The sequence below is a fragment of the Mirounga leonina genome, unplaced genomic scaffold, assembly GCF_011800145.1.
Source record: "Mirounga leonina isolate KUSES-001 unplaced genomic scaffold, KU_Mleo_1.0 Mir_126, whole genome shotgun sequence".
Lineage (NCBI taxonomy): Eukaryota > Metazoa > Chordata > Mammalia > Carnivora > Phocidae > Mirounga > Mirounga leonina.
This window is the reverse complement of record NW_023270314.1, coordinates 22,482,040-22,499,954: the sequence shown is the minus strand read 5'-3', so window position 1 is coordinate 22,499,954 and position 17,915 is coordinate 22,482,040. Positions and strand designations below refer to the sequence as shown.

Below are 17,915 nucleotides of genomic sequence, written 5' to 3'. Positions count from 1 at the left end.
GCCTGCTTCTCCCTCTCCCACTCCCCCTGCTGTATTCCCTCTCTTGCTGTGTTTCTCTCTGTCAAATAAATAAATAAAATCTTTAAAAAAAAAAAAAAAAGGAAAGACTCGTTCCCAGTCACAGGGACGAATGAAGGCAGTTACCCGTCTGCCGTCCGCTGTCCGTTATGATCTCGTGGGCTGTGCAGGGAAAGGACTCCTAAGCCGTGAACCTGGAAGCTCTGCGCCCCAGCACGGGACCACAGTGTGTCTTAGTGGCAGGTGTCACCATATCCACAAAGGCTTCAGGCCTACGTGATGGGCTGCAAAATGAGAAATATTTTCTAACCATTCAGATATGCTCACTTTGAGCTCTGCTCCCTTTGGACCCTTCCTTAAATGGCAGCTAGAGAAGCTGCACTCTGTCCAACTACCAGATGGAAAGAGAGTGGGGAGGGGGTGGGGAGGAAGAGCAGATTACTGAAAATAGGCTCCGTGGACCAGGTGATTTCAGAACTGCCTTTGGAGGGGGGGGGATGCTTTATCATCTTCTCTGGAAGAATATAAACCTTAGGATGCTGTCCACTGGGAGGAGAGGAAAGGCTCAGGGGGATAAAACTAAACTCAGTTCCACAAGGTGTTGTCAAAATTCACCTTATTAGCAAAAGCTGAATTTAAACTTCATGCCACCCATGAACGAAGCTCCTATTTTTTTTCAATAACTCTTGTGTACTCACTGCTGGTCTTCTGCTGTCTCCGTTTCCTTCCCATCAACTTAAGAGGATTCTCAAGGGGCGCCTGGGTGGCTCAGTTGTTAAGCGTCTGCCTTTGGCTCAGGTCATGATCCCAGGGTCCTGGGATCGAGCCCCACGTTGGGCTCCCTGCTCGGTGGGAAGCCTGCTTCTCACTCTCCCACTCCCCGTGCTTGTGTTTGCTCTCTTGCTATCTCTCTCTCTCTGTCAAATAAATAAATAAAATCTTTTTTTTTTTTTTTTAAAGAGGATTCTCAAGCCTTGACCATGAGCAAGAGGACACAGCTGCCCTCCCCCCAACCCAGAAACTTAATTGAGGAAGGAAAACCCAAAAAACACAGGGCAGAGAAACTTGTATTTCTAAAGTCTCTTATCGAGTTGTTCAATACTGGGCGTGTGGCCCAAGGCCTGCTGGCCTAGCTGGCTTCAGATAATACAAATAGGGATCTTGCAATGTGTGATTTTAAGAAGCACTCTTGGTCTGGGCGCCTGGGTGGCTCAGTTGGTTAAGAAGCACTCTTGGTCTAGTTCATCATTCAAGTAATTACATTTCCAGAAAACTAGAGGACATGGCACAAATTCTCCCATCCAGAAGGTCCCTAATCTTTCCCAACCTTTGCCAGTTAGGGGCATATAAGGGAGGAGGTACTGATCTACATACTAAATGCAAGACGAGACACAATTCAGTACATTGTTGTACTTATATAGACAAAGATGGAACAAATTAAGGGTCATTAATCACAAGAATTAAACAAATGTACATCTGTTACTTCTCAAACAGCCGGCCTTGGACACTAACACATACAGGATGCCTGCCTCTTCCGGAGAAAGGTAGATACCAATGCGTACGGGGACACTGTCACCAATGTCTGCAAATATGACCCTCTTTTTTTTTTTTTTTAAGTTTTATTTATTTAACTAATCTCTACCCTCCGTGTGGGGCTCGAACTCACAAGCCAAGATCAGGAGTCATAGGTTCGGAGCTCGCCAGGCACCCCACAAATACTACTCTCTTGAAATGTGGCGGGGCACCTGGGTGGCTCAGTCGGTTAAGTGACTGCCTTCGGCTCAGGTCATGATCTCAGGGTCCTGGGATCGAGTCCCGCATCGGGCTCCCTGCTCGGTGGGGAGCCTGCTTCTCCCTCTCCCTCTGCCTGCCTCTCTGCCTACTTGTGCTCTCTATCTCTGTCAAATAAATAATAAATAAAAATCTTTAAAAAAAAAAAAAAGAAATGTGGCTTTACAGGCCCAACGGGCTGTGGTCCACTGGGTGTGGCAGTACCGTCGACTGCCCAACAGCCGTTTCCCCTCTTCCCGACATACGGAATCCCAGAGCATTCCTGGTGGCAGCGTGCCGGCCCTGGGGCGCTCATCATGATCCTCTCTGCTAGATACTCTTTCCCAGCCTCCCTTGTAACTTGGGGTGGCTCTGTGTAGCCCCAGCTTTAGTCAGTAAGATGTAAGAGGAACTCAGTTGGGGACTGGAGTGTCAACAGAAGAAAGCCCTCACTGCCTCCTTCCTTTCTAGTTGCGTCACTGTAGGAAGGATGTGACGCCTGGAGCTGAAGCAGCCTTCTTTAAGGCCATGAGGTGACCAACATAAGGAGGAAAAACTAACTTGATTAAGGAATACATATTTTAAAAATTAGGATCATGCGGCATATACATACAATGAAATATTATTTAGCCATTAAAAAAAAAAGGAAAACCTGCCACTTGCAACAATATGGATGGACCTCTAGGGCATTATGCTAAATGAAGTTAAGTCAGAGAAAGGCAAATACTGGGGCGCCTGGGTGGCTCAGTCGTGAAGCGTCTGCCTTCGGCTCGGGTCATGATCCCAGGGTCCTGGGACTGAGTCCTGCATCGTGCTCCCTGCTACGCGGGAAGCCTGTTTCTCCCTCTCTCACTCTCCCTGCTTGTGTTCCCTCTCTTGCTGTGTCTCTGTCAAATAAATAAATAAAATCTTTAAAGAAAAAAAAAAAAGGCCTACTCAAGGGGCGCCTGGGGGGGGCTCAGTCGGTTAAGCGTCTGCCTTCTGCTGGGGTTGGGATTCCAGGGTCCTTAGATCGAGCCTCGCATCGGGCTCCCTGCTCCTTGGGAAGCCTGCTTCTCCCTCTCCCATTCCCCCTGCTTGTGTTCCCTCTCTCGCTGTGTCTCTCTCTGTCAAATAAATAAATAAAATCTTAAAAAAAAAAAAGGCAAATACTGTATGACCTCACTTAACTGTAAAAACAAAACACTGAGCTCACAGATTCAGAAAACAGAATGGTTGTGAGGGGAGGGGAGGGACAGCTCCGATTGTAGGAGAAATAGGCGAAGAGGGTCAAAAGGAACAAACTTCCAGTTATAAAATGAATAAGTCCTGGAGATGTAATGTACATGTGCATGGGAACTATAGTTAATAATACTGTAGTGCATATTTGAAAGTTGCTAAGATTAGAGGTGAGTTTTCATCATAAGAAAAAAATTTTTTTCTAACTATGTGTGGTGATGGACGTTAATTAAAACTCATTGTGGTGGGGTGCCTGGGTGGCTCAGTCGGTTAAGCGTCTGCCTTCGGCTCAGGTCATGATCCCGGGGTCCTGGGATCGAGCCCCACATCGGGCTCCTTGCTCTGCGGGAAGCCTGCTTCTCCCTCTCCCTCTGCTGTTCCCCCTGCTTGTGTTCCCTCTCTCTCTCTCTGTCAAATAAATAAATAAAATCTTAAAAAAAAAACAAAAACTCATTGTGGTGATTATCTCACAATGTATAAAAATACAGAATCACGTTACACACCTAAAACTAATGTTACATGTCCATTATACCTCAATAGAAAGAAGAAAAAGGGGGCGCCTGGGTGGCTCAGTCGGTTAAGTGTCTGCCTTCAGCTCAGGTCATGGTCCCAGGGTCCTGGGATCGAGCCCTGCATCGGGCTCCTTGCTCTGCAGGGAGCCCACTTCTCCCTCTCCACCCCGCTTGTGCTCTCTCACTGTCTCTCCTTCTCTCTCTCTCAAATAAATAAATAAATAAAAATCTTAAAAAAAAAAAAAAAAGAAGAAAAAGGACTAAAAATCTAGGATCAGGCAAATAAGAGTGATTATATACACAAAACTGAACATAAGAAAGGTACAAAGAATAAAGGGGAGCTAAGAGAGCATCTGAGGGGCCTTATATCACCTCTGCAAACCTATGTCTACATAACACTTCCAACCCACTCTACCCCTTAAAATTCTTTACCTTTATTTACACAAAGCTCACTCTGGCCTCCTCTGAAATCTGGCTTACCTCCCAAGAGACCTCACTCACCTGGAGCACCCTCAAGGGGAGACTGCTCCCTTCCGTGAACCCCATATTCTTATACTGGGAGGTGGGGTCCACATTCTCCTTGCATCCCAATGCTGCTTCCCCACTGTTATTCTCAGAGCAGTAAAAATCTCAGCTCCTTTGGAGTTGATGCCAATCTGATACACCGTCTCTACCTTCTCTCATCTCGGTCATTCACTAAATACACAGGCACTCAATAGTTACTGAAGGGTATGGCACCTGGAGTACTGTTGCCATCCTGGCGTCTTCAATGTATAAGGCAATAATTAACATCATAGTTCCTCACTGGGGTGGACAATGTAGGTTCCCTCCCCAATGTCCTTTCTACTCCTCCCCATTTGGACTGACTCCAATACACCTCCAATGGCAGACAAACCCTGACTGGCCCGTCAGAGTAACACCATCCTCTTTGTCACAGGGGCGGGCAAAACCCCCATGCCCAAGCCAAACAGGGCACGTTATTTCCCTAGTCATGGTGATTAATTCAAGGGTTGATGGGCATTTTTCTGTCAGTCTAGTTAGAGTGAAGTTCAGGAACTGATTCCAATGGTGAAGAAAAGCTCACTCTGCTGCGCCTGGCTAGCTCAGTCAGTAGAGCATGAGACTCCTAATCTCAGGGTCATGAGTTCAAGCCCCATGTTGGACGTAAAGCCTATTTAAAAATAATAATAATAAATACTTCCAAATTAAAAAAAGAAAAGCTCCCTCTCTTCCTCTTGTGGTATAAGGATGTGATACCTGTGCAGCTCAGCGGGGGAATCCAAGTAAGAAGCTAACAAATGGAGGACAGTGACAAGAAAATTAGAAAATCCCTTTGCGATGTCATGAAATCTCTGGATCAAAATGAACTTGAATCCCACCCTACCTCTTGACTTTTCAATTGCATAAGCCAACGAATCCTCTTTATTGGTTAGCCAGTTTTAGTCAGATTTTTGCTATTTGCAACTGAAAAAGCCCTAAGGAACATTCTCCTCAGATCCAATAACCTTCACCTCCCTACCCTTTCAATCATTCACTCTCATGGCCACTCAACCTAGTTCCTGTCTTCCTCTATATCCTTTGAAATTTTAATCTCAAATGCACTATTTTCTCCAACTATCTTATTTCTTCAACCTCGAGACCCAAGCCTGTTGATGACTTTCTATAGTCTCTCAATCTAATAGGCCACCTTTTTTTTTTTTAAAGTAAGCTCTACACCAAATGTGGGGCTTGAACTTATGACCCTGAGATCAAGGGTCGCACGCTCTATCCTCTGAGCTAGCCAGATGCCCCAATAGGCCACTTTTATACTCATTTCTCTATGTGGCCCAGACCACAAACCCTCTTGGACTCAGACTCCCAATCGCTTCCATGGTCATCCATCATCCCTACCCCACAACACTGTTCTAGCTCATTCATCCAAGCAGCTGAGTACTGCTGAACGGAGGAGATCACTCCCTCGTGGGTTGGTTCCATTACAAGCTCGATCTCCCACAGCAACCGCCCTCCATGCTGCCCAGCAAGTTCATGCAGGGAGCACACAGCACACTCGGGAAATGTCAAATGAGCATCTGTGACGGGGTCCCCAGTAAGCCGTCTCCCGCTTTTCATCACACCTGTTTCAAACCTTCACGACTTTCTCAAGCCACCTCCTCCTCTTTCTTATTTTAGCAAATCAATCACCTCATGTTCTACTACAGGGTAAAAATACCTGGGAACTCTCTCGATCTCCTGAATCCCGAATCTATCTCCCTATAAGTAACTTACTAGTGTCAGTTCCCTTTTATCCAGCTAGCCATTCATTCTCCAGATATTTGACTGCCCAGTACATGCCAGGCACTGTACTCTGCTCGGCCCTAGAAAGAGTGTGTGTTGGCAGGGAGAGGGGGCAGAGACAGAAAGGACGTGGCAACAACCTGAGAAAAGGGAACATGGCCCCTTTGAAGATCCGAATGCTAGTAGATGTGGCTAGTATAGAGGTGGGGCCGGAACAAGCAGTCAGTGTTTGAAGCTGCTGGGGTTTGCGGGCCAACTAAAGATTTAGTCTTTATCAAAACACATGGAAGGATTTTAGGTAGGGAGATGACATGATCAAATGCACATTTTGAAAAGATCACTCCTCTTATTAAAGCTGTAGTTACCTATGTTAGTTTGTTCTCTGTCCTTTCTGTAGCTAAAAATATTTCAAATAGATTCCCAGGCCCTAACACAGACCTAGAGTCAGAATCTTTGCGGGCAGAGTCTGGAAGTCTGTCTGTTTACAAAGCTCCCAGGAGAACAGCTAAGTCGGAGAACCACTGTTTTAGAGCATTAAAAAAATGAAGCTAGCGTACTTACCATAAAACGTATTTTTCTGCTTCTATCTTGCATCTAGTGTGGGCTTACAAAAACGGGACTTGGGGCACCTGGGTGGCTCAGTTGGTTAAGCGACTGCCTTCGGCTCAGGTCATGATCCTGGAGTCCCAGGATCGAGTCCCGCATCGGGCTCCCTGCTCAGCGGGGAGCCTGCTTCTCCCTCTGACCCTCCCCCCTCTCATGTGTGCTCTGTCTCTCTCATTCTCCCTGTCTCAAATAAATAAATAAAATCTTTAAAAAAAATAATAAATAAATAAATAAATAAATGGGACTTGGAAAAGACTTTATAAACTACTCATGTATCATAAAACATCCTGGTTATGGGTTACCATGAATACCACTTCCTGGTCAAAATGCCAAAGGACTGAAGACATTTTTCCTAATAAATTCTCTCCTATTTACTTAGGAAATAGTGTTCGCTCTTCCTAAACTATTATGCACCTTAACACATTAGCTAGTGTTCAAAGAGCTAGTTAAGCTCTATAGGGTGAACCCACAATTATAGTTAAGCTCTACAGGGTGAACCCACAATTATTCAAGTAACTGAAGATCTATAAGTGCTGTGAAATTCCTAAAGTTGTTCTACTAGTTTTTGTTTTTTTTTCTTGTTTTTCAAGAGAGAGAAAGTGCATGCACAGGCATGCAGGGGGGAGGGGCAGAGGTAGAGAGAGAACGTTAAGCAGGCCCCAAGCCCAGAGTGGAGCCCACATGAGATCATGACCTGAGTCAAAATCAAGACTCAGATGCTCAACGGATGCTCAACCGACTGAGTCACCTAGGCGTCCCTGTTCTTAGTTTTTTGGGGTTTTTTTTAAAGATTTTATTTATTTATTTGAGAGAGAGAGAGAAACCACATGAGATGGGGGAGGGTCAGAGGGTGAAGCAGGCTCCCTGCCAAGCAGGGAGCCCGATGCGGGACTCGATCCAGGGACTCCAGGATCATGACCTGAGCTGAAGGCAGTTGCTTAACCAACTGAGCCACCCAGGCGCCCTGTTCTTAGGTTTTTTAATGTGTATGTTTCTTTTACTTTTAAAGACTTGCCCTTTCTAATTATTTTATGTTGAAAGTAATATTAGAATAAATATGCAATCCCTAAAAACATACAAATCACATGCTATGCGGGGAGAGAGGAGAGAGGCATTTGTCACAGAAAATCCACATACATGTTGTAGAAATCACTTATGCCCGGTTAAGATCATGTTCAGTACAGTTTGCATTATTTATGATTAAAAGACAAGAATGTACAAAAAATGAAGGCCATTCCTCCAATCTGTTTGCCAAGAGCCTTCATGTTTTCTCTTTGCACTACTTTTTTTTTTTTTTTTTTAAGATTTTATTTATTTATTTGACAGAGAGAGACACAGCGAAAAAGGGAACACAAGCAGAGGGAGTAGGAGAGGGAGAAGCAGGCTTCCCACTAAGCAGGGAGCCCGATGCGGGGCTCGATCCCAGGACCCTGGGATCCTGACCTGAGCTGAAGGCAGACACTTAACCATCTGAGCCGCCCAGGCGCCCCTGCACTACTTCTTTATAAAGCAGACAAAAATGCTAGAAAGTCAGATGATGCCATAACCGCTTCTACCTGACAAAGTGCCAAAAGAGGGCTACAGCTAGACCAAGGGGAAGAGGAAAAAAAAAATCAGATAAACCGCATTTTCCAAATCAACTACTGCTGACATGATGAAAGACACAAAAAGGCATTTGTGATACAGCTCTTCACAGCCTTGTAACCAAACACTTATAAGAAACGTATTTCTTCTTCCTGCATTTCTTCAGGCCCAGTGATCCTTTATGGGTATAAAATGGGGAAATACCAACTACTTCATATATTGGGAAGAGTAAAGGAAATTTATTTCACAAACACATACTACTTACTCTGTGCCAGGCCCATTCTATTTTACAAATATTAACACATCTCCTCCTTCCAACAGCCTTATGAGCTAGGTACTATTATCCTTATTTTACAGATGGGGGAACTGAGGCACACAGAGGTAACTACATTTGCCAGAGGTTACCAGCAGATACCTGGTAGAACCTGGGTTCCAATCTAAACTGAGGGGTGTGAGCCCATTCTCTTAAGCTCCCCCTTTGCTGCCTGAGATAATTTAGCCCCTCGAGCGGTAAGGGCTCGGTGGTGGCCTCTGGGATAGCTGCTAACATTTTTACTCTTCCGAGCAGCTTGCCCCAACCCCAAACATCACTCACTGCCCATAACGTTTATTTATACCTCGCCCTCCCGACCTTGGGTGGGCTTTCTACTCTGAACCTCTCTGCCTGCACGCCCAGGTAGCCCCAGCCTCCAGCCCCAGGGGCACGGCCAGGGCACTTCCTGTATCAGGGCCTGACCGGCTGGTTCCCTCCCAGCACAGGTGGCACCTCTGATAATGGTTTGGGGAATGAGGTGTCCAATGCCGGCAGAGAGGTCCCAGACTGAAAGGGCCGGACGGCCAAGCCTCCGCTCCAGGCGGGCCCGCGAGGTCCCGGCCGCAGTATGGAGAAACTTCAACGTGGGAGAAACCGGGGCCGGTGACCATGCTTAATTCCAAATCTTAACATTTACTTCAACTACCAGCTCATTTAAAAACAGAAGAGAAGAAAAAGAAAAACCTTGGAGTTACTGTCCCAAGTCACACAGCAACTCAGTGGCCTCTGCCCTTACTACCAAACCGCGAGGTTAAGCTAAGCCGACCGCACCACTGTCTCCGCGGCAGTGAGCGCCTTCCACCCGGCCTGCGGCAGCTTCGCCCTTGACCCTGGTTCGGCGTTCTCCCACCGGCCGATGCGGGCACACACCCCAGCCCACGCCAAACGGGGAACGCACGGCTGGGCAAGGGAGACATCCCTTGTGCGGGGGGGCCCCCGCACGGTTTTAGGGTCAGGGGAATGGACTGTAAGCTGATCGTTGCCTTTTAGTTCCGGGACAAGAAGAGCGCCAAAACAGCCTGAGTCACCAACGGCCGCCACCTGCCGGAAGCCACTGCTCGGGCGTCCTCTTCCAGCTAGAGAGCCGCGTTTCCCGTGAGCCCGCGGGCGCTCGAGGACTACGACTCCCGGCATGCTTCGAGGCCGCTGGAGTTAACCCTTCGGGGCCCGCAGCCTCCTCCCAGCGCCCCGCCTCCGCCCTTACCTGGACCCCGCAGGGTGAGTTTTTGGGAGCTGGGGAGGGACTCTTTCCTTTATTTAAGCTTGATTTAAGGTGTGCGTGCGTGCGTGCGTGTGCGTGTGCGTGTGTGTGTGTGTGTGTGTGTGATGTATTCTGGGAGGGTGGAATGATTCTGATTTTTCTAAAATGGGACAATGTTCAGTAATGAGATTCAGACGCATTTTTTGCAAGTGGGAGACAGATTCAACTCTCTGAACCCCAGGGTCTAAGTGGAATCACTACTATCTTCCTCAGAACGCTGCCTAAATCCTTTCCTTCCTTATCCCTAGAACAAAATAGCCAGCAACCTCTCCCCTCTCCCAACCCACCTCTGACTTAGACCCTACCCTGGTGTCCCCGGCAAGGTTTGGGACCTGGAGCCAGTGTCAGGGTTATTATTCTCTGGTTGGGGGTTAAGTACCTGGAGAGCCCATAGGACCTCCCACATCCTTTTTATTAGAGATTTTAGAATTTAGGTCCTTTGCCTCTCAGGGCCTGCCCTTCCCCTCAGGTGCCACCACAGAGTGAGTCCCTGCAAGTTCAGCAGGCACCCTGCCTTTGTCGGACTTGAATGACCGTGGGCTTGTGCAAAAGGGTTCCTTCCTTGGGATTATGGGTGGTGGGTGTTAAACCTGATCCTTGCCCCCACCCTCACCCTTAATACAATACTGGGAAAGGAGACAATGGGGGGTGTCACACTCCTCTTTCTGATACTATTCTTTATCTACATTGTGCACAATCCCAGTTCTGGGCTGGGAGGGAGGGCAGCAGGGACTGTAAGATTTGGGGATTATTAGTCTGTGGGGTCAACTACCCCTGCTTCTCAACCGTGGTCAGAGGGAAGTGGAGGACCTGCTTGTTTTTTTCACCTTTCACTGCTCCCAGACCCCAATTTTTTTTTAAGATGTTATTTTTGAGTAGTCTGCACCCCCAATGTGGGGCCCGAACCCACAACCCGGAGAGATCAGGAGTTGCATGTTCTACTGACTGAGCCAGCCAGGTGCCCCTCCCAGACCCCACTTTAACAATCCTACTTCACAAGGCCCCCCTCCCTGCCTCAGCCTTTAAGAACCTAAAGCTGCTAGAAAAAAGGGCTACTCTGTGTCAGGGGCTTGAGGCCTGGAATACCTGGATCCTCTTCTTTGCTTCACCCCTATGTCAGTGTCTGTCACTGGCAAGCATCCTATCCTTACCCCGGAGGTTGACTCCCTCATTCTGGGCAGTCTCTGGCTTCCTTCCCCTGCCCCCAAAGGGGCCATTGTTCTGGCCAGCATTTGGGGCCGAGTGAACAGAAGAGAGAAGACCTTGGGGCAGGAGTCCTGAACCATAGGAGTCCAGGGCAGGCCAGCATATCTCTCCTCTATCTCACCCTCCCCACCGCCAACTGGCTCCCTGCCCCTGCCCCCGCCCCTTGACATCCCAGACTCCCTGGCTATTTAAACAGAGATGGGTGCCCCCATCGGCACACTGTCCTTTGGCCACCGGACATCATGCCTCCCAAGAAGGATGTTCCCATGAAGAAACCAGCGGGACCCTCTATTGCCAAGCCTGCTGCCAAACCAGCAGCAGGGGCCCCTCCAGCCAAGACCAAGGCTGAGCCAGCTCCAGCTGCCCCTCCCGCCCCTCAGAAAACCCAGGAGCCCCCCATCGATCTCTCCAAAGTGGTGGTGAGTCCCGGGAAAGTGAGGAAAGAATTTGGAAGGGATGATACAGGGTGGGAAACAGCCTAGGGGATTTGGGGGTATCTAGAAGACAGGGAATCAGTAAGCACTGGACAGATATTAGAGATTTCTCTTAGTCCCCCCTTTGGAAGCATCCAGGCTTATGACTCTGCTGTTCTTTTTTGTTCTCTCCCTCTAACCTATAACATGTGTGTGGGTACGTACACACATTCTCACTGACCCCCGTGCTGGAGGCAGGGACCCGTGAGATGGGGAACATCTGGGTTCTGAGGACAGTTTCAAGGTGAAGAGAGGGAACTGGTGCCTGTTTCTGGCTGACAGTTCAATTCTAAAAGCCACAGCCCTGAACCCCAGGAGGGAAGGCTGAAGAGGACAGACTTGTTAGACAATCACAGCTGGGGGCCAGGGGTAAATTTAGCTTTTGTTCAGTCCCCAGTTATGTGAGGGATGCAGAGCTCAGGGCCCTGGAGGGAGGGAAACAGGTGGCATGGGATTAACCCTGTTCCCAGGAAACCCTCCCCCCCATAATTCCCCCTCTTGGGATTCTCCCAAGGTCCAGAGCTGGGAATGGGACTGAGGTGGCTGGGCTCCCCGCCTGGTCTCGTTGAGCCCCTCCCCAGAAGTGGCTGCCAGTTGGTTGGGAGGAGTGCTGGAGAGAGATTGAATGAGCCCTGTCATCCCTCCTCACCTGCTCTTTTCTTCCACAGATCGAGTTTAACAAGGATCAGCTGGAGGGTGAGGCGAAGCTGGTCCCTTAAGCTCCACGGTCTAGTCCCAAGCCCCTGGTCAGATCCTCTTTCTATTCCCGACTCCAGTCCCAACCTTGAAAACTTCCACGCTAGTGGTCTTTGTGTCCCCTATTCTGCCCAGCCCTAGCACATAGTTTCTGAACCTCCTTTCTGTCGGGGTGGGGGAGGGGTGGTGATGGGAAACCCTGGTCCCAACACTGACCTCTTCTTGTACTTCAGAGTTCAAGGAGGCCTTTGAGCTGTTTGATCGAGTAGGGGATGGCAAGATCCTGTACGGTCAGTGTGGGGATGTGATGAGGGCCCTGGGCCAGAACCCCACCAACGCCGAGGTGCTCAGGGTCCTGGGGTACCCCAAGAGTGATGGTGAGGGGGACGCCTGGAACAATGCGGGTTTTCGGGGTGGTGGTGGAACCGAGGAATGTTGGCAAGGTGACAAAGGATACTGGGGTGGGTCTCAGGACTTCAAAAACTGTCAAACTCCGGGTAGAAAAACAAACTGAATGTTGAACAGGATGAAAGCCTTCGTGGTAGGGATGGGAGCTGGGTGCAAGGTGACTCTACAGTGACCTCTCCCTCCCCTTTCTAACCTCTAGAGCTGAAGTCCCGGCGTGTGGACTTTGAGACTTTCCTGCCCATGCTCCAGGCCGTAGCCAAAAACCGGGACCAAGGCTCATATGAGGACTACCTGGAGGGGCTTCGGGTGTTTGACAAAGAGGGGAACGGCAAAGTCATGGGAGCAGAGCTCAGACATGTCCTCACCACCCTGGGTGAGGCAGGGACCAGAACTCCTGTGGGTTGGAGAGGAGGGGGTGGACCAAGAAAGTTAGCCAAGTAGGCAGAGCCAGGGAAGGATTATCGGCCTATAGGTCATGGGCAGGAGACTGAGAAGGTCAGAGCCATGGCGGCAGAATCTGAAGGGCTTCTTCCTGTAGGAGGTGAAGTGAGGGTACATGCAGATGCCTCCCAAAGGACAGAGGAAAGGGGATGAGGTGGAAAACCTGATGTTCTGTGGTGGAAGAGATGCTTGTGCTCTGTGATCTTGTAGCCCCTTAACCCTCTGGAATCCACTTTCCCTCTGTCAAAGCTTTCACCAGGTGCTAATGCAGATGAGATGGAAAGCAAGATGCAGGGACACATTCGAGCTGTTACCATTACAAGGAGAGGATCCCTTTGGGGTTCTGTTGCTATGAGCAAGTTTCCAAGGGTGGGAGAAGAGAAGGTACCACCCAGAAGAGAAAGGCCTGGTTGGGGAAGGAGGGAGGGCAGGGACTAAAATTCTATGTCTGGGGCTCAGGAGAGAGGATGACTGAAGAGGAGGTGGAGACTGTTCTGGCAGGACACGAGGACAGCAATGGCTGCATCAACTATGAAGGTGAGGAGCCAAAGGAGCAGAAGGGACAGGGGAGGAGGGGAGGCAGAAGGCTCGCGGTGTGTGGGTGGGGACACCCGGGGCCTGGATTGTCTAAAATCAGATGGATTATCGAAGGGTCTGCTTCTGAACCTCTCTTGCCTCCTCTCTACAGCCTTCCTGAAGCACATCCTAAGCGTCTGAGCTCTCCAGGTAGGGCTCCCCACACCCCACCTGGAGAGGCAAGTTTCCTTTCCTTCCCGCAGCCAGGGCAGAAAAGCAGGGAAGTGCGTTTTCGTGTCCTCCTGCGCGCGAGCGACAGGCCTTGGCAGCTTTCGTCTTTTTCCACAGATGCAGCGGGGTCGGACACTGCCCCCCTTCCCCGGCAGGCGGAAGCACGTTCCTGCCACTAGGAGGCCACCTCTTGTTTCAAAATAAAGAGACGATTCCTCCCTAGGCGTCCGACTGTTGCTTTCTTCAGTCGTGGGACGGGGGGGGGGGGGGGGGGGGGGGGGGGAAGGGGGGTTAGGGAGGGAGGGGGGGCGGGCAGGGTGGGCTCTCCTCTCCCCAATCCGATATCCTCTGATCTTCCCGCTGCACGGAGGAGCAGCTTCCCCACGCCCCGCTCGACCCGCTTCGGCGGTTTCCTCCCCCCAGCTAGGGCTATGCAGGAGGAAGCAGCAGCGGGCCCCGCCCACCTCATTACTAATGTAGCGATATTATCTGCATAAAGCCAGGCCGGGACTCCTATTGGCTGGATCAGCTGAGGGTGACGTCACTGGGACGTACTAAGACTAGGGTTGGGCCGGGAATCGGAGCCATTACTGCAGGAAAAGGTCCCGCGGAGCGGAGCCGTCAAGATGGTGGGGCCCGGGACCTGGAACGATGAGCGGGATTTGGGGCGAGAGGCGGGAAGTCGGGGGTAGGGGTTTGCAAAGGGAACCTGAGGGCCTGGAAGGTCGGGGGTGGAGTTGGAAAGTTTGGGGGTCCGGTCCTGTCGGGAAGCGAGTCCCCCCCACGGAACAGGAGTTTGTGGGACTGGGATGGAAGCTTGGGGGATAGGGGTTCAGATGCTGACTGCTCCCCTCTTCTCTGAGCAGTGTGACTTCACCGAGGACCAGACTGCAGGTAAGTAATCTCTGGCCCCTACTGAGGTCATGTTTAGGGAGAGGGACCCCCGCCTCTAGCACCTACCTCCTAACCCCAACCTGTCATCTCTTCAGCACCCCCAGGGAAGTACTTCCTGGATTCCCTTCTCCTTCTTTCTGGATCCTCCATTTTCTTTTCTCACTCTTTCTTCCTCCCTCCCCTTCCACTCTAGATCCGAGCCCCAAGCCCCGGGTGAGTTTTAGGTGGTGTGGGTATGTGAAACAACTTGGTCGCCTAATGCCTGCTGTGTGTGGTGTGGGGAGGGTGTATTAAGTTGCCTGTGGTCCTGTCCTTTAATCAGCTTCTGCCTCTTTTCTCCTCCTGTGATAACCCCCGCCCCAGCTTGAATTGTTAAGATTGTAAAAAGCAGTGACCTGGAATTTTGAGGAAATGGGGACAGGGGGATTTGCTGAGGACACTTCACAGCTGTACCCTCTGAAGGTCTCTTTCTGTACAGGAGGGGTTGGAAGTGGCAGGCTGGGATGACCCCAGTCCCAGGCTGCTGCTCCCACTTCCTTATAAGGACAGGACCCAGACAGGGCGGTGGCAAATTCCTGCCCTGAGCAGAGTAGTGAGGCTGGGCAGGCTTGCTGTAGGCACAGGGGCCTGTGAATGGATGTTACCGTTCTGCCCAGGGGGGAGGAAGGCTGTGTCATTATGTGGGACACCTGTGTTGGGAGGCAGGGACACTAGGTCCCTCTTACTGGACTTGGGTGTACAGTGATACAAATACCTGGTTTCCTCAGCATGAGCAAAGTTGAATGGGCAGAAGGGGTTGTGAGGGAGAGTATGGGTTAACCCCCATATGCTCAGTGCTGATGTGTATCTCAATCTTCAGAGTTCAAGGAGGCCTTTCAGCTGTTTGACCGGACAGGGGATGGCAAGATCCTGTACAGCCAGTGTGGGGACGTGATGAGGGCCCTGGGCCAGAACCCCACCAACGCCGAGGTGCTCAAGGTCCTGGGGAACCCCAAGAGTGATGGTGAGGGTCCTCACGAACAATTTCTCAGTGTGGTAATGGGTCTACAGTTCTTCAGCTGAGAGCTTCCCTTTATCTTCATAGGCCCAGGACTCAAGCAGGTTTGTCTCAACTAGCAAATCCCACAGATTTCTCCTGCTTTGAGTGGGAGCCACCTGCTCACTTGTGGTCCCCGTAATCTCCTCAGTCCTGAGAACCCGTGTGACTTTCCTTCCACCTCCTTTATGGCAGAGATGAATGTGAAGGTGCTGGACTTTGAACACTTCCTGCCCATGCTGCAGACTGTGGCCAAGAACAAGGACCAGGGCACCTATGAGGACTATGTCGAAGGCCTTCGGGTGTTTGACAAGGAAGGGAATGGCACGGTCATGGGTGCTGAAATCCGGCATGTTCTTGTCACCCTGGGTAAGGCTCTGCCCTTGCTCCTTGAGCGGAGGTGCCGCCTGATACACACCCGCCACCCAGTTCCCAAAATGCTTTTTCTCTTTCCCTCTGCAGGTGAGAAGATGACGGAGGAAGAAGTAGAGATGCTGGTGGCAGGACATGAGGACAGCAATGGTTGTATCAACTATGAAGGTGAGGGATGAACTGGGGCTCTCGTGAAGCAAGCTGTCCAGGCAGGTCATGCCTGGCGTTTGGGGCTCTCCCTGCTCCCTGGGTTCCAAAAAGCCAGGAGGCAAGGAGCAGGGCCCAGCCTGGCCCAGGAGTGGGAGGCCATGGGAACAGGACAGGAAAGGAAGGGATAATGTGTGAAGGGGGTGTGTGTGGGGGAAGGAATGGGGAGTCAAATCAAGGGAATGTCTGTTCCCCTACTGCCTGACCCCTTCACCCCATGTCTGTGTCTGGTCTTCACCATGAATGTCTCTTCCTTCCTGCAGCATTTGTGAGGCATATCCTGTCTGGGTGACGGGCCCAGTGGGGCGGGTACGGCTCCTCCCAGCCTCCCCTTCTCGAGTTGCCCCCTCCCCAGTGTTTTTCTGCCCAAGCTCTGCTCTCTAGCCCTTGCCCTACCCCTACTACCATCTGACTTCCTCCTAGCATGTTTCTGCATGGAGCTGACTGGGGAGGGGAGGGGAGGGGTTCCTCAAAGAGGAAGACAGCCTGGGGGTGTGGTACCTCCTTTTCTCCTAGAATGGGCTCTGAGGTTTTGCTTATAGGGCCTGGGGTGCTCGTGTCTGGGAACTCGCACCGGCCTGTCCCCGTCTTGCTTCAGGGTGATCTTTTGGCCCTGGGGATAGGTGGTTGCATAGGGGGGTTGGTTGCCTGCCCCATCGTGCTGCTATAGCTGATTAGTCTTTTCTTCTTCCTTCTGCTGGGCAGCTTGGAGGTACCCTAACCCAAACCTCTGTCTTCTCCTGCCAATGGCTGACAGTAGCTGTAGGTGTAGTTGAGAACTTCTCTGCCTCCTGCTGTGTCCTTGCTGCTCAGGGTGGGGTGGAGGAGCTAACAGTGGGTGGGAGGGGAGCTGGGGGCCGAGAGAACTGGGCAGACTCAAGGTGGCTCCTCTGCAAAGCCAAGGTTGGTTTCTGCGGGCACGCTCCTGTGCTACCCTTGTGGTCCTATGGTCTCCTGGCCCCTGGTGGACCCCTCCCCGCAGCCCTACTCCCTGGCTCACCCGTCTCTCTGATCCACAGAGCTCGTCCGTATGGTGCTGAATGGCTGAGGACGTTCGAGCCCTGTGTCTTCCCCTGTGTGAGACTGCATGTAGCCCTGAAGGCGTCCTAGGTCCTCCTGTCACAGCATCTTCGCCAGCTCGTCTCTCTTGGATGATATTTGCTGTCAGCATTCACCAAATAAACTTGCTCTGTGCCCTAAGCATGGTTCTGCTTTCCTTTGTGAGCAGGGTGAAGGGGAGGAGAGACCATCTAGGGTCAACAGACCAGGGGCTGGGAAAGCTGGGGGAAGGGCTGGTAGGATCCATCTTTGTGTCATTTAAGAGATGCTGGCCCCATTCATTGATGCTACTACAAAGGCTACCCCTTGGGGGATTAAGGAAGCCATACATCCCTGTAGGACCAGGGCTGACCGTCCTCATTCTGTCTCTTACCCAGGAGGTCCTCCTAGCCCTCCGACTGGTTAAACCCAGCCCTCACCCTCCCAAGCACTGACGGCCTTTGGTGGGGAAAGCCCAGGGAGTGTCTGATGGAGAGAACGCCAGGCCCAGTCAGCACTGCCCGAGCCTGTCACTTCGGCAGGGCTAGGGGCCAGTAACAACACAAGTACGTGAGATGCCTGCCTTCTTCCCGCCTAATAAGGGAAGGAATGAAGCCCTTACTTCTGCAAGGATAAATATACAAAATCTCCAGGTTGTGAGGATGTCCTTCCAAGTCTCAAACAGCTATTTTTGGGGCAGGTGAGGGCCGGTACCCGGCTCCCGTACCCACACACAGCCCAACAGCTGTGCCGCCTGCAGCCCGTTGCGGAGAGAGGCCCAGGGTCTGCGGGCCCGTGGCAGCAAATGCCCCTGGGAAGGACTCCGGGAAGGCTGCCCCCA

General features: G+C 51.0%; 2 protein-coding genes across 3 annotated transcripts; both read left to right on the top strand.

Annotated features, from left to right (window-relative positions):
• The first annotated feature begins 9,447 nt into the window (after window positions 1-9,447).
• On the top strand, window positions 9,448-13,751 carry MYL6B (myosin light chain 6B). The gene is made up of 8 exons (XM_035002400.1): window positions 9,448-9,513; window positions 10,959-11,181; window positions 11,904-11,931; window positions 12,165-12,308; window positions 12,539-12,712; window positions 13,240-13,317; window positions 13,469-13,506; window positions 13,645-13,751. Exons 2-7 carry the CDS (start codon window positions 11,005-11,007, stop codon window positions 13,495-13,497), a joined length of 630 nt encoding a protein of 209 aa, XP_034858291.1. The 5' UTR covers window positions 9,448-9,513; window positions 10,959-11,004; the 3' UTR covers window positions 13,498-13,506; window positions 13,645-13,751.
• Window positions 13,752-14,027: 276 nt separating this feature from the next.
• Window positions 14,028-17,236, top strand: MYL6 (myosin light chain 6). Of its 2 annotated transcripts, XM_035002402.1 has the most exons (7): window positions 14,028-14,156; window positions 14,394-14,421; window positions 15,281-15,424; window positions 15,653-15,826; window positions 15,920-15,997; window positions 16,300-16,345; window positions 17,056-17,236. In XM_035002402.1, the coding sequence occupies exons 1-6, from the start codon at window positions 14,154-14,156 to the stop codon at window positions 16,326-16,328; spliced, it is 456 nt and encodes a 151-aa protein (XP_034858293.1). In that variant the 5' UTR covers window positions 14,028-14,153; the 3' UTR covers window positions 16,329-16,345; window positions 17,056-17,236. The 2 variants fall into 2 exon arrangements, with proteins under 2 accessions (XP_034858293.1, XP_034858292.1); XM_035002401.1 differs by lacking the exon at window positions 16,300-16,345.
• The last annotated feature ends 679 nt before the right edge of the window (window positions 17,237-17,915 follow it).

Coding starts and splice junctions, on each gene's coding strand:
- MYL6 (XM_035002401.1), top strand. Junction 14,422..15,280: donor CACCGAGGACCAGACTGCAG/GTAAGTAATCTC, acceptor CTCAATCTTCAG/AGTTCAAGGAGGCCTTTCAG. Junction 15,425..15,652: donor GGGGAACCCCAAGAGTGATG/GTGAGGGTCCTC, acceptor CCTTTATGGCAG/AGATGAATGTGAAGGTGCTG.
- MYL6B (XM_035002400.1), top strand. CDS start 11,005: ATGCCTCCCAAGAAGGATGTTCCCATGAAGAAACCAGCGGGACCCTCT. Junction 12,309..12,538: donor GGGGTACCCCAAGAGTGATG/GTGAGGGGGACG, acceptor TCTAACCTCTAG/AGCTGAAGTCCCGGCGTGTG. Junction 12,713..13,239: donor ACATGTCCTCACCACCCTGG/GTGAGGCAGGGA, acceptor TCTGGGGCTCAG/GAGAGAGGATGACTGAAGAG.